The sequence below is a fragment of the Phoxinus phoxinus genome (assembly GCF_949152265.1).
Source record: "Phoxinus phoxinus genome assembly, chromosome: 21".
Taxonomy (NCBI): domain Eukaryota; kingdom Metazoa; phylum Chordata; class Actinopteri; order Cypriniformes; family Leuciscidae; genus Phoxinus; species Phoxinus phoxinus.
In genome coordinates this window covers 16,268,639-16,284,408 of record NC_136896.1, presented here as the reverse complement: position 1 = coordinate 16,284,408, position 15,770 = coordinate 16,268,639, and the positions used below count along the sequence as shown (strand labels likewise).

The window sequence follows — 15,770 nt, the reverse complement described above, 5'->3', positions numbered from 1 at the left end:
TTGGCAGTGACATACATTTTGTGTTTTGCAAAGTTTGCTGCTTCAGTTGTTGTGGTGTTGATTCACATTGTTTCTACATTATTGTGCAGAGTGATCTGATGAATTCTAAATAATTGCCTTTTTTTTTTTTTAGCCCTGGCACAACATGACCAGTTAACATTTCACTAATCATATCAGCACATGGGAAACTGTGAAGCAGAATGAAATCACTATCATTCTGCTTCCAATCATTTTGTTCTCGTTTTAGCAATGGTTACCTATAAAGAAAACATGCAGCCATCATTGCTTTGCATCAAAATGGCCTCACATGCAAGGAAACTGCTGCAAAGAATATTGCACCTGAAATAACCATTTACCGGATCATCGAGAACTTCAAGGAGAGAGGTTCAATTGCAGCGAAAAAGGCTTCAGGACGTCCCAGAGTGTCCAGCAAGGACCGTCTCCTCCTGAGGGGTCAGTTACAGAATCTTGTCACCACCCGTGCAGAACTTGTTCAGTCTGGACAGCAGGTGTGTGTGAGTGCATCCCACGCAAAGTGAGGCGATGACTTTTGAAGAACAATCTGGTGTCAAGAAGGGCAGCAAAGTAGCCACTTCAAGCCCGCTTCTGATTTTTTGTGACGCATGGAAAATTGATTGTCCGGAGAAGAAAAGGTGAACGCTACTATGAGTCCTGTGTTGTGCCAACAGTGAGGCATCCTGAGACCATCCGTGTGTGGTTGCTTTTCTTCCAAGGGAGGCTCTCTTACAATTCTGCCCATAAACACTGCCATGAATAAAGACTGGTATCAAAAGGTCCTGCAAGATCTTCCAACAAGAAGGGGCATCATGTCACAAGGCAAGAATGATAATGAAGTTGCTCGGAGTCAGAAGTCATTGCATTAAAATTTGGGATCCGTGGCCAGGCAACACCTCAGATCTTAAACTCATAGGGAACCTGTGGTCAATCCTCAAAAAGGCGAGAGGACAAGCAGAAGGCCACAAATTGTAATCGACTCCAGAGCACTAATAAGACAAGAATGGATCGTCATCATTCAGGATTTGGCCCAGAAGCTGCAGAGGTCACGAAGAAGAGTTAACACAGCTAAATATCAACTCTTTGCATATAGGCTATTGAATGTGTTTGTCAATATAGCCAAGAATACTTGTTTTCCATTAAAGGCTTACCAAACGTGTACAAATGATCTACAAATACTGAAGCAGCAATCTTTATGACACAAAATGATGTCTCTGCCAATCAAAGCCATCGGTAGCGGGGCATAAGGTGGTGTGACTGGTGACGATTCAAGACCATAGACTGTAAAACAATTTAAAAAAGGCCCAACCATCCCCCATCCAAAAGAACGCGATTTCAACATCTCTGAGCCAGACACGTGACGTGAGTGAAAATTATGACAAGCAAGTAGAACTGGAGTAGAAAATTACTACTTACGAGTAGTAAATAGTATGTCCGGGTTGGTATGCAGTATTCATGGAACATTAGAAGAGTAATACTAGGCCTATTTTAAACTTTTTTTAACAACTGTGTTGTTTAGTACGTAGTAGGTCAAAAGAATATAGAGGTCAAAGATGACATTTGTATTAGCATGGAAACCATACTGTCTATGATGGAAACATACTACACACCTGCGTCCATGCGACATGCATTTCATCAATAGGCAGTTCGTAATGAATACAATAAATACTCTCATGACATTTATATAACTAGCTACAGACTAAGCTAGTTATATAACTAACTACAGAAAGTAGACTACAGGTTATTTTAAAAAAGTGAGAAGACCTTTAATTTTTTTAACTCGACATAAATGTCTGACTCTCTGTCGCTGGTAATGTGAATGACACTGATAGCGCCGTTCAAAAAGGATTTTTTTGCCCACACACTTTCGTAACACTCACTGACACATGTTTTAGCCTTAGATAACTTGTCTAGATCTCTATTGGCTCGCGGAGTGAGGACACACAGCTGAAATGACCAATAAGCTACCGCGCCTCATTGAATATGAATCAACAGGCAGACTGAAACGATATTCATTGGTCGAAACGTTCAACCTGAGGTGGGACCATGGACTGTAAGGGTGGGACTAGTTAAGTAACTTCGTGGTTAGGAGAGACCTTGTGACCGCGATAAAAAGTTTTCAGAATTCTCAGTGTTGCATCAAATTACTCTTAATGCGAGAGACAATTTGATTGACTGAAAGTTTTTTGATTAAGCGTCTCCGGCATCCAGCTTTTTTCCCCAGGTGTTGATACTGAAACTGTTTTGACATGTCTTCAGAAATTCCGGAGATATTCAAATCCTTGCTTGAGTACCCCTTCTCTGTCCCCTCGATTGATGACAGTGGTAAGACTTTCTCTATTGGCTCAATACATTTAAATCGGGACTCTCTTATTAACCTGTATTCCCACTATATGAATGAAGTAGCCTAATCTGTAATTGACATGGCGCAGATTTGTACTTGTGACATTATACTACGTCAGGCATTACGTAGATCAAGTGATTCTTATGACGTGAATTGATTGAAATGCAGCTTTTCTTATGAACGTGAACTTTTTTTTATACTGTGTATTGAGAAATTGTTTACTAACATCTGTTCTTGGCTGCATTACATTACTAACAGTGTCTAGATATTTCCAATTAAACTATTAATATTATAGCAAAAATGCCTTAACCTAGTTTTCCCCTCTTCCTCAGTTGGGGCCTGTTCCAATTTACATATTTATTTATTTATTTAGCAAATTATCCTAATCCATGAGTCAATGCATCTTGGCAGCATGTAGACTGTCTTTTATAAAGGTTTCTGTAAAGATTACATTTACTGGTGTAGCAATTAATTGCATAAATATAATGCAAACATGAAACACTTTTTATTTCACTAGGAGAAATTATGAAAAGCCCAGGCATATTCAGAAAGATATGATTTTGTCATATATATATTAAGACATGCAACGTGGGACTGATGTTTTAAATGTGATGACAGATTATTTTAGGTATTAATTAAACGTGCAAATAATATAAATGTGGGCTACACCATGCAATCACTGTTCATTTGTAGTGTATTCTATGCAAGACATCATATAGAACAGATCATGCAATATGACCGAATAACATAAATTGTATTTCACATGTCGTAAACCCAAGGGCAAGATAATTACAACCTCATTCTACACGTGAGACATGCGATATTTTCCCTATATCTTTTCTGCTTTGCGATTGGTCTGTTTGCACACTAACGTGCCATGAGTGCACGTGCGAGGCCATGTGCCAATACCCACTATACAGGCTGGGTGGGCTGGATAAGAGACTGGCTGTTCTCCCGCGAGACATGAGCTCATTAAGTGCAATGACCGAGCATATTATTGTTTATTATTATGTTAATCCCTGACACAGTTTTGTTATTACTTATTACAAGGCTTAAAATGTTTGAAGGTCAATTGTAAAATGAATTGATTTGGAATAAATTGGTCTATTAATTACAGAAGCGTAAAAGGCATGTCTTAAAGTTGTATGTGGCATATATGCACATACTATTATATATCGTCAGTGTATCTATATGGGTCTCGTGACACTTTTTCTAACATCAGTGAAAAATATAACCGTTTTGACCGCCGACCAATGAGGAGTCGCTTTTGAAGACAACTAACCTTCACTTTACGCACAGACACGCCCCTGTGTCGGCACGTCTACTTAATTATTCATGAGACCAGAGCCACAACCAACCTATCCGCATCGAAAAACAGGGGTTTTTTTCTTCAAAAGGGGCGGAGATATTTAAACACTTTTGTGTCTAACTGGAAAATCGGGTCAAACACAGAAATAGAGTCTGTGAATAGAAAGGTGTCGACTGGCGAGGTGATTTAATTTTTCCTCCCTCGTACCTAAGGTATTGAAGAAATTTTAATATTTCTCCTAATTAAACCAGGGATTTGAAGTCGCTTTTAAAGTTAAGCTATTCTCACGCACTGTCCGACGCGTCGGTAAAAATGGACGCGGAGCCTATTTCGGTCACGATGGACTCAGGCACTGATACTCCGATTGCCTTCCCAGTAGTTTTAAAGAAAATCATGGAAATTCCTCCACCGAATCTTCTGGAAGGCGATGATGGTAAGTGCCTCTGTCTGCAGCAGTCGGGCGCACGGTCGCTGCTCTCGCTGCATTGCAGAATTATTATCGTCAAATGTATCCTGTATGTTCATACAACGACAGACCAGGTAACATCGCCTCTTTATGTAAGTACAGAACATGTTTTTGTGCTATTTACAACTTGGTTCGCGGCATTAAGATGTTGCAAACTCAAAAACTGGATGGAACCATGATGTCCGCTTCCTAAATGAATCGTGCAGCCCGATCTCAGTTGGTTAAATAACGATTCGTCACTTTAGTACTATTTAATGTACATGCATATTATTTAGATGTTATAAAAAGTTATTTTTGTATGCTGAATCTTGCATATAGCAAACTGAACTAACATAACATGAAATTAAAGGGATAACTTAGCTCACCCCACAGTTTGTCATAATTTACTCACCCCTATGTTGTTCCAAATCTGTATGAATTTCTTTCTTCTGTTGAACACAAAATAAATATTTTGAAGAATGTTGGTAAACAGGCAGTTGACGGCACCCATTGACTTCCTTAGGATTTTTTTCCTACTATGGAAGTCAATGGGTGCCGTCAACTGTCAGGTTACCGACATTCTTCAAAATATCTTCTTTTGTGTTCAATAGAATAATGAAACTCACAGTGATACGGTAAGTGATGACAACATTTTCGTTTTACTGATACAATTCCCCTCCCCCTAAAATTGCAGTTATATTATCTACAAAGTAACAGACCTTAAAAATCTCTCATCACATTGATTTTCTCAGGTGAACCTTTGTTGCCCGTTCTAGATACTTATTGTGTGTTTGATATCCAGTCTTTCTAATGTAAGATCTGGGATTTGAACAACATATTTTGCCTGTCACAATTAGTTTATTACGGTAATTTTGATATTGCAGAAAATGATAAAGAGAAACTCTTTGAGGATGTGGACTCTGGAGGGATCAGTGGAATGGGACCATCAGCCGCCTTAACGCCTGCCATCTGGGAAAAGACCATTCCGTATGATGGCGAAACCTTCCACCTGGAATACATGGATCTGGAGGAATTTCTCATGGAGAATGGCATTTCTGCCTCAGAGGATGAGGGTCAGCAAAAGAGTCTTGGGAAGGAAAATTTACAGCTGACAACTGAAAAACCGACCTCTACAAGCGAAACAACCCCAGCAATCTCTCTTATGCCAGTCATGGAACTGGATCAATGTGAGGAGGAAGTGGTCACATTGACGGCATCCAGCTCTAGCTCAACAGACACTAAATCAGGTCAGCAGAACGAGAAACAGAACCCAATGTACTTTCTGTCACAACTCACTAAAAACCATTACATGGTTTAGCTTGTTTTTCATGATGATCTGACAGTAAGAGTCAACAATGATCAAGTGATGTTCAAACATTCAATTAAAATAACAAAAAATGTCTGGAAGTAAAAAAACATAACTAGATTTAGATTTCAGTTCATTGTTGGTATTTACAAATTCACTTTTCACCACAGATGAGGGCCGTGAGACACCAGAGCCTATTGATCCAGACGATATTGAGGTAGAGATCAACTTCGAGCCGGATCCCACAGACCTTGTGCTCTCCAGCATACCCGGAGGCGAACTGTTTAATCCCCGCAAACATCGCTTCTCCGAGGAGGAGCTGAAGCCTCAGCCTATGATCAAGAAAGCAAAGAAAATATATGTGCCCGAGGAGAAGAAGGTAAATACACTAAAGCTTGAACTAAAATTAAAATGTGAACAGAAAGTATAAATACTAATTCAAAATATTAATAAAAACTATAAGAGTATGCCAATGATACAAAAAAATTTTTTTGCCCGAAATACTACCTTAATATTGTATAACGTTACACTTGAACTCTGATCAAGAAAGCCAAGCCAGTGTTTGTGCCTGAGGCCCAGAACTGAATTTTACTGTTACACCCTAAACGTTCATTTGGTGCAAATTATTTTAGAGAGTGTCTCATGTAATTATACACTGCACAGCCAAAAAAAAAGTCGCTGTTTGGATTTAAATAGGCAAATGTGTAAGGGTCTATGACTGGTTCATTATTGAAGTGATTATGTTTCTAGCATGTTAAATGTTTGGCAACAGTTCTGATGGAGTGTGTAGCGTTTCATTTCTAAAACAACCATGTAGGAAGACACATCATGGCCATATTCCAGGATGACAATGTCAAGATTCATCAGTCTCAAATTGTATAAGAATAGTTGGGAGGGAGCATGACCTTAAATTCACTGAAAGTCTTTGGGATGTGCTGGAGGAGACTTTACAGAGTGATGGACTCTTACAATACAAGATCTTGACCAAAAATGCATGCACCTCTTTATGGAAATAACATCCCAACATTTTATTTCCATCAAGAGATGCATACATTTTTGGTCAAGATCTTGTATTGACAATGCAAGAGTCCAGCACTCTGTAAAGTCTCCTCCAGCACATCCCAAAGACTTTCAAGGAATTATCATCAAGTAGGTTTAGAAGAACTGTTGTAAACATTTGCAAAACAAAGAAACAGGCTTAATTTATACCAACACACTGTCATTCACAAAATAGAGAATTGTTTTCACAACATTTTTTATGTCCGTTAACTATTTCAGGACGACAAATACTGGCAGCGGAGGAAGAAGAATAATATTGCAGCCAAACGTTCACGAGATGCCAGACGGCTTAAAGAGAATCAGATCACAGTACGAGCAGCCTTCCTGGAGCGAGAGAACTCGGTGTTGAGGCAGGAAGTGGCAGAGTTACGCAAGGACTTTGGGCGCTGCAAGAACGTCGTGGCACGCTATGAAGCCAAATACGGGCTGATGTAAGAGACAATTGTGCACGCAGAGAATTTGCATACAAAATGCAAATTGCATTTGCTCATATACATATGCTCCCTCTCACAACACAGTAATGTAGGTCATTGTTACAAATGTGGAGATTCTCAACTTTTTCTCTTCTTTTTCAAGTGGACCAGCTGAAGACCTCTGAGACCAGCTGAAAATCAATTATTGATTTATTTGCATTGTCGAAAGGCAATAAATGAATAATGGTATGGAATGAAGAGGAGAAGACAGAAGATAAGTGAATGAATAATTGAGACTGTAAAGCTAAGGGATATATTATGAATCCTGTCAGCCACTCTTATCAATATAATAATCTTACTTTCAGTGCAACAGCATACCCAATATTTCCAATAGAGCTTTTAAGTGCTTCTTTTTGTGATGCATTGCGTTGTAGAAAAGGTCTCCCCCACCTTTTCTTGTTTTATGGTAGTTTTAAGGAATAATGTGCGATGGAAGTCACTGGTTTTTATTCTTAAAGAATGACTGGCATTGACTTCAATATACTTTCTTAAATATCAGTTTGTTTATCCCTGATAAAATGACATTGATTCTAAGAATTCCTTTTAAAAATTTGGTACATTTTACCACTATTCGGTGCATTTAAAAAAAAAAAAACGTTAAGCAGGTAATGTAAACTTATTATGTTTTTGTGCTGCAAAAAAAACTGTTAAATGTTTTGTCTGTCAGCAAGTGCTAGAATTCATCAAAAAATGTACTGGAAATATGTGCACTGTTGTATATCTGCAAAACTTGACAAATATTTACAGTAGATGGAGTCTTTCATAATAACTCGTTAGATCTCCTAAAATCATACCTTGTTTACTGGTTCACCCTTTCTGGGACTCGTGGAGGTCACTTTATGTACAGAAATAACCCTCTGTGCATGTGACGGATCTTGTTTCTGTTTGGAACTCAGCAAAACAAATGAAGTGCTGATATAGGAGGGGTTTTTCTTTTCCATATGTATCATATGATGTATATATTTTGTTTTAGATAACTTCAAATATTTCACAAAAAATGGTTTCGCAGTGTGAACCACACCGTTCATAGCTCAGAGTCAACAAGGATCCATAAGTGTCTTCAGCGGAGTGCCTGTTTGTAAAGCGCGCTAAAGTTACAAATCAGAAACCAAGCTCAAACCTCTTGAAAGGGCATCGGCCCCCTGCTCGCCACTGTCCTACTTTTTCAGGTACATATTTTGTGCAACTTGTCTCTGTCGTTTTGAAACATGTAGGGAGCTTTTCTAACAGAAGACTGCATCCTAGTGAGGATATGTTCTTCCTAGTCCAATCTAGAGTCCTCCTCAGCATTAAATGTTAGAATGAGACGGTCTAGTAAGTATCATGTTCACACAATTCATTTGTAATTTGAAATGTGTGCAAAGGATTTTGTGGGTAATTGGAGGACCTTAAGTATAAACTTGATGCATCCTTCAAAATTAGCTGAATAAAGAACGCTAAATGAAGGCTGCCTTCTTAAGGATCCTTTAAATCTAGATGTCCTTTGACAGCCTAGATATGCAGCCTTCCGATTGAGAAGCACCCGTAATAAAGGTTTCACAATATCTTGTGCTCACGGTTTATTGTTGTGAAGTGGAAATTAGGCAGACGTTTATTACCAGGTTTAATTTTGCATTACATGTGACCACATTTGTCGTTTTTCATGTTTTGTGGAAAGGGAATCTGATATGTAATGTAATCCTGACCAAAGTTAACTTTGATCAAAATGCTGAGGATAACATTTTCTGTAGCTCATATGACTCCATTTAAATCAGGTGTTTAAACTTTTTCATATCTGTGGTCTGTAGACACTCTTTAATGTTTCACTTACGGTTTGTCATTTCTCCTTGAGCTTCCTTTCTGATGAGTGTGAAATGTGAGATGAGGAACAACAATAAAATAAAATGGGGCTTAATAGCTGTTCTGAAAGGAATAGTGACGGTCTCTGCCTGTCATGAAGCATTTCTTCTAATCAACTAGAAAAGAACTCGGTTGCATATGTGAGATGCCAACTTTGTTGCAGTAACAAATCTTTGTTTTGTCAGATTTGAATGGTTTTCTAATTGTTATCGTTCTTTCTTTCTTTTTTTTGGAGGAAAGAATTTTCTTTGTAAGTCTTTAAAAAATGTTTGACTTGTAAATGTTTTCTCTGTGTCTTGTCTGTTTCATGTTGTACATATTATTAAAGAACTCAAAAACGTGTCACGTCATCTTAACAATATTTAACAGTGCATTTAAATCAGAAAATTATTTGATGCCTTAGAGAATTATGACTAACTGAATCTCACATTTCAGATGGTAGAGTGTTGTGTAACAGACAGACGGCAAAAAAAAAAAAAAAAAGTTGTATAACACAAAGAGGGAGGGGTTAAAAAAGGCAGCGTGATGCATTTTTCCATCTAGGTTTTTTTTTCTAAGGAGCGATCACATTTCAGTCGAAAATGACCTAACATTTACTGAATTACAACTCTCTCAATGCCTAACAAGGAACCTTTTACAAACGTAAAAAATGTAATAATAATAATGTCCATACAGAACAATCCCAAAATAAATCGTGTATTTTTTCTCCAATACATTCAACTGAAGATTACGTACAATTTGAAAATACTCTATCATCAATACATATAAATGTAATAGTTGATCATGTTAAAAGAAAGACAATAAAAACGACTATTGTGCTATGTAACACCACACCGGACCAGAAAACAGCAAATATAGCCCATTGCGATCAGTGATGCTGTAAACTGATCCCCAATTCTGACATATTTCAAGGGCTCGCGCTCGTTCTGACATGAATAACAAATTGCGGGCTGTCAGGACGGTGTAGTGTTACACTCCACAGTAAGTTCCTATTGCTTAGCTTTAATTACGGTCTACAGCCATTAACTAAGATTAACTTTGATTAGCAATACATTTATTACAGTATTTAATATTTTTTAACATTCATTGATAACGCTAGCTCAGGTCCATTGAATAATATTAAGATATACAACTTTTGATTTCATTTATGCATTAGGGAAACTTATTGTGCTACCATAAAATCTATATTGAATGTGTTCAATTTTGTTCTTATTCTTTCCTTCCTGTGACAGGGTGGCCCAGAGAGAAGCCACAAGAGTTTACGTTGAATGAAAGTGTATTTTGAAAAATATGCAATCTTACAACCTTCTAATCATAAAAATAAAATAAAATTCACTGGAATCCACTGCCTCTTTAATGTACTGTATCTTTTTGAGTGATTATAATCAAGGTATTCATCCTTCCACACATTCAATTATTTGAATGACTTCTTCAGGCTTATGGGATTTAAGTAGTTAAAGAATTACATGTCTGTTTACTTACTGGAATTTGCTCTGTTTTTTGAGAGAAGCACCAACACGTCAAAACATACAATTACTCTTCTAGCTGACCATGACAGCTAAGGTCACTGGGGTCACTCAAGCCCTTCTCCTACTTGCCCAATTCCTAATAAAAAAATTACTTTATTTTTTATCTTCAATCACTAGAGAATAATGACGAATATTGTATGAACCTCTAGCTGAGGTAAAGAACAACTTAGAATGTTTTGGGTCAGTTTCCTGATCAGAGCAAGAGCTCGTCCAACTCCAACCTTGAAGAAGCCATGTGTGCGTGCATTTCTGGTACTCTTTTGTACAGGACCTGACGTTCATTAGGCGAACAGCTGGCACGCAGGGGAAGTGGGATAACCATCTGAAAGACAAACTGCAGCCTAGAAACCCAGATTGGAGACCTCAGTAGAAATATTTAAAGTTTATCTGTGCCTTAACCAATCAGCATCATTAAACCTGACGTGATGACGTAGCTTAGTGATTGTGTGAGTATAATTGCTGCTGTAATGAGTGTGTACGCAGAGATGCCTACGAACAAACTCCTTGCTGCGTGTGGAAGCTGACGAAACTGCAAAATATTCTTAATTTTCTTTAATTAATTGCATTTCTGACTCATGGTCTTCATTACTCATATCTGGTCCTTGGGTCTCTAACTGTAAATTTCCCTACAATAGCATCAAATCAAACAGAATAATCAACACTACAACATTTAAAAAAAAGGTTTTATTGTATCAACAAAATGGAAAACTCTTGCACTACTGCGACAAACAAAATCCCCGTTTCTTCACCTCTTCTTGAAGCCATATTTTTTTCTCTCATAGAAAAGGTCAGTCTTCGAGCTGCCGAGGTTCACGATCTTGGGGCAGCCGTCTCTCTGAGAAACAATGAAACAGACAGTTCTTCAGAAACTTCCAGTAATATAATAAAAAAACATGCATCCAAAACGCATCAGAATTACATTTTGAAAATTCAATATGAGAAGCAGTTACCCAAGTATTGAATGAAGGAAAATATGGTTACACATAAACATATGGATACTGGGCAAAATAGATTTCGTGCACTGATCTATATATAATGACTGGATAGCTCATGACGTTCTAAACTGCCACCAGGCAGTGAAGCCACCGGAAGTGTTCGAGCGGCCATCTTACGATTCCCTACCAGCAGAGGGCACCAACGGCCGTTATACAGAGATCGGTAGCTCCGACGGCACTTTTAAGATGACCCGCTGTGCAGCATACAAGTGTAAAACGACGTTCACAAAAGGATGTAGAAAATTGCCGACAGGTTGTAATACAAGCCCTATAAGTACTTATTTATATGCACAATTGTCGCTATTCCCGTGTTGTTTTCTCCGAGGCAAGAGCTTCAAAAAAACAAAAACGATAATTCAGTTAACAGTAGCCTATAAGAAACCTCAGAGCAGCAACAATCACAATTAAGTGTCCATTTGACAGCTTCAAAAGAGCTTCGTGCAGTCCGTTTACCGTTACATTACCCATACAATTTGTATTATGCCTTTCCTGAACATGTACTTGCTAACTAATCATACACTATATTTGCAAACTACTGATCTATAAAACACAATCGGTCTTCCTACCTTTTATTATCATATATTGATATGCGCGAGGGAGAGAGAGCATTGCGCTCGTGTTGTTTGAAGACGTGAGAGCGACAGGGCTCCTCAGTCTGCTCGTTCATATGCGCACTGTCCACTTATCTAAATAATTCATTGTTACGACGACTTATTTGTTCCTTTTGCAAATAAATTGCCGTTTTAGTTAACGTTTTGGGGTTTTAACTAGCTATACCACTGATCTTAAGCTACACGGAAGTCCCATAAGTGAATAACGAACACAGTGGACACTTAAATATTATATTTTAAACGTGTATTTTAACGAGGAGGTAAGCTTCTTATTTTCCTTTCAAACGGCAAATCACAAAATAAAACACTATTTCATTACTCCCACCTGCTGTTAACCTAGACAGACACTCTCCAAGCTCCTCTCCCCAGCTTTTAAAAGTAATTTTTAATAAGCAGGAAAAATTTCCGACTATAAACAAATACCCATTTAAATGCTTAGGATGCTTGCGTTGTAAGAACGTACAGGGAGACTTTAGATTTAAAAACGGTGTCTCGTTAGGCAATGTTTTCTCAGTCAAATCATAAAAAATCCTATTGATTCAATAGAACGCCTGCGCTCACTAGGGAATCCCAATATGGCGGCGCGGTGGCTTCACTGTTTATGACGTCATGAGCTATCCAGTCATTCTATATAGATCAGTGATTTCGCGTCAGTCAGTCGAACAAACAATAAGTAGGCAGATTTACTCACATCTTTCTCCTGGATGGTGCACTCTTTGCAGTAGTAGGCATCAGAAACTCCAGGACCTCCACAGATGACACAGCGCCCTTGGTAAGACCCATAGTTGCATTCATCACAGATACGAACTAGTGTGCAAGGCCTGACATAAGAGTCACAGATAACACATTTGCCATCACCTTAAATAGAAAAGAAACACACATTTGTTGAGTTAAAGAGCATAACATCGTAGCAGTACCATCCTGATCACACGGAAGTGGCTTTCAGTTTACTGTATTCACGTAAACACAGTAGGTTATGTCTTAAAGGAACACTCCACTTTTTTTGGAAATAGGCTCATTTTCCAACTCCCCCCAGAGTTAAACAGTTGAGTTTTACCATTTTCGAACCCATTCAGCCGATCTCTGGGTCTGGCGGTAGCACTTTTAGCATAGATCATTGAATCTGATTAGACCATTAGCATCTCTCTCAAAAAAAATGACCAAAGAGTTACGATATTTTTCCTATTAAAAACTTGAATCTTCTGTAGTTACATCGTGTACGAAGACCGACAGAAAATGAAAAGTTGCAATTTTCTAGGCCAATATGACTAGGAACTACTATACTCTCATTCCTGCGTAACAATCAAGGAACTGTGCTGCCGTACCATGAGTGCAGCAGGCGCAATGATATTACGCAGCAGCGCCTGAAAATAGTCAGGTAACTTCTACCGTGACCGGCACTAAGTTTGTAATATCATTGCGCCTGCTGCACTCATGGTACGGCAGCACAGTTCCTTGATTGTTACGCAGGAATGAGAGTATAGTAGTTCCTAGTCATATTGGCCTAGAAAATTGCAACTTTTCATTTTCTGTCGGTCTTAGTACACGATGTAACTACAGAAGAGTCAAGTTTTTAATAGGAAAAATATCGTAACTCTTTGGTCATTTTTTTGAGAGCGATGCTAACGGTCTAATCAGATTCAATGATCTATGCTAAGCTATGCTAAAAGTGCTACCACCAGACCCAGAGATCGGCTGAATGGATTAGAAAACAGTAAAACTCAACTGTTTAACTCTGGGGGAGTTGGAAAATGAGCCTATTTCCAAAAAAAGTGGAGTGTTCCTTTAAGAGAACGTGAATAGCTGGGAGAAAACAGGATGTGTAACATTCAATAATGTAATATTTAATGCACTTCATGTTGTTGATAAAGAAGGGAATATTATTATTATATGAATATGGTACAAGATTGTCCTATTCAATATGATAAATGAGTTTAAGTAATATTCACTTTTTTTAACTTACATTAGTTAGCCTAGTATTCTGCTGTGGCAATCAATAAATTGATTGGTATCAAGAATTGTGAAATTTTGCAGGCATCTAAAACTCTGATATCACAGCAACATTATTTCCAGCAAAATATACTTGATTACATATTGCAATAAAATCACATATATAAGGTTTTGGTCAATATCGCCCACTCATAAGCGTGTTAAACAATCGTGATTATAATTTTTGTCATAATAAGCAGCCCTACTTCTAGCATTGTGGCGCATATTAATCACTTGGAGTTCATGGTAACTCTGTCTTGAAATGTTTGTTGTCGTTTAAAAAAAAAATTTTTTTTGCTACTGTTAAACAGTATTTATTTAACATGCACAGTGATTATTTTTTCTTTAACTAAACGTCTGTAAAACGAACAAATGTGATTTTATTTCAATACTAAAAATATTAAATGAGAAGAATATGTTTAAAATGAAAGAAAAACGCCTTAAATGTAACAGCTAAAGCATCGAACATACATAATACGATAAAGTCCAAAACTTACATTTTTCACACAGTCTTCCAATGGCTGCAAAGAAAGGAAATATAAAATTAGATACAACGCACTTTATACTTTATCAAATTGAAACCATGCAAATGAACAATACAGCAAAAGGTACACTAAAAAAAAAATATTATGACAATACTGCCCTCCAGGCTCCAACTACTAAACAAACGACCAAGTAACGTTAACGTCACCTTTGCATCTGTTGCTACAATACTTTACCAGATTTTTCACAGAATATCTTGTTAAGCCATTAACTAGCAACTAATAAGATAACTTAGTCAGTGAGATATATTAAGTGTTGCCTACATAAAATAATTGAATCACCTCCCACTTTAATTTCAATACGACTATTCATTCATTTTAGCGCTAGCGAACATTCACTGCCTTGTTAGCTATTCATTTATTCGTTAAACAAATACATTAAATAACAATTCAATCATGTATTTAAAGCTTTTAATAAAACATAAATCTAATAAATATAAAGCCTTACCAACACCAGCCTGTTTTCGGCAAAAAATCAAATCTGGGTGATGTTTTGCCATTATAAAAGAACGAACGTAGCTAGCTAGTGAGATACTAGCGGCGATGCAACGATGACCTTCGAACTTCCTTCTTCTGTTCTGATTGTTCGGACTGAAGGCTGAGCAGCAACTTACTGCCACCTACTGGACACAATACAACATGACCAGAAATATGATTTCAAAAGGAAAGCACATATTCGACCAAATGTGTACAAAATAATCAAGATACCAGACACGTTTTTAAAAGTGAAAAGAAACGTATCTCAAAAAGGGGACATTTCGTAAAATTCCATTCTCAATTAATCTGGAAAAGGTCCGGGAAAAAACATGGATTCTGCGTTTCAAAACAGAAATTCGAAGGTGAGGATTTAAAACAACCTATAATAACAACACATATTTGATTTCTATGTTTGCAGATGCTGGAAATTTTGTATAATTTTTATAAAAAGTAAAATAAAGTTTATATAACCATTTGTTTTATAATTGCATAAAATCTCTAGACAGTGTGCACTTTTTTGTCAGTGACAAATAATAGTATATAATATGTAATTTAAAAAAAAAAATTAAGTATGATGTTAATTTTGTAAAAAAAAAATGAAGGTCTACTTCTATTGTAAAATATGGTAACACTTACAATAAGGTACCGCTAGTTAAAATGAACGTTAACTAACAGTAATTAACAATGAACAATACATTTGTTATATTATGTATTAATTATTGTTAACGTTAGTTAATAAAAATACAACTGTCCATTGTTAGTTCACGGCCCATTAAATATTATTTACAGATACAACAATTTATTTAAAAAGATTATGACTAAATGGTCTCTTACTGT

General features: G+C 37.2%; 2 protein-coding genes across 4 annotated transcripts; one reads left to right on the top strand and one right to left on the bottom strand.

Moving 5' to 3' along the window:
• The first annotated feature begins 2,049 nt into the window (after positions 1-2,049).
• tefa (TEF transcription factor, PAR bZIP family member a) lies at positions 2,050-9,132 on the top strand. Of its 3 annotated transcripts, none has more exons than XM_079595752.1 (5): positions 2,050-2,340; positions 4,998-5,360; positions 5,590-5,798; positions 6,698-6,909; positions 7,055-9,132. In XM_079595752.1, exons 1-5 carry the CDS (start codon positions 2,265-2,267, stop codon positions 7,074-7,076), a joined length of 882 nt encoding a protein of 293 aa, XP_079451878.1. In that variant the 5' UTR covers positions 2,050-2,264; the 3' UTR covers positions 7,077-9,132. The 3 variants fall into 3 exon arrangements, with proteins under 3 accessions (XP_079451878.1, XP_079451877.1, XP_079451879.1); XM_079595751.1 differs by lacking the exon at positions 2,050-2,340 and adding an exon at positions 3,737-4,101; XM_079595753.1 differs by lacking the exon at positions 2,050-2,340 and adding an exon at positions 4,067-4,208.
• Positions 9,133-10,985: 1,853 nt separating this feature from the next.
• phf5a (PHD finger protein 5A) lies at positions 10,986-15,072 on the bottom strand. The gene is made up of 4 exons (XM_079594864.1): positions 14,905-15,072; positions 14,412-14,435; positions 12,617-12,783; positions 10,986-11,154 (listed from the first exon to the last, which is right to left on the bottom strand). The coding sequence occupies exons 1-4, from the start codon at positions 14,954-14,956 to the stop codon at positions 11,065-11,067; spliced, it is 333 nt and encodes a 110-aa protein (XP_079450990.1). The 5' UTR covers positions 14,957-15,072; the 3' UTR covers positions 10,986-11,064.
• Positions 15,073-15,770: the final 698 nt, after the last annotated feature.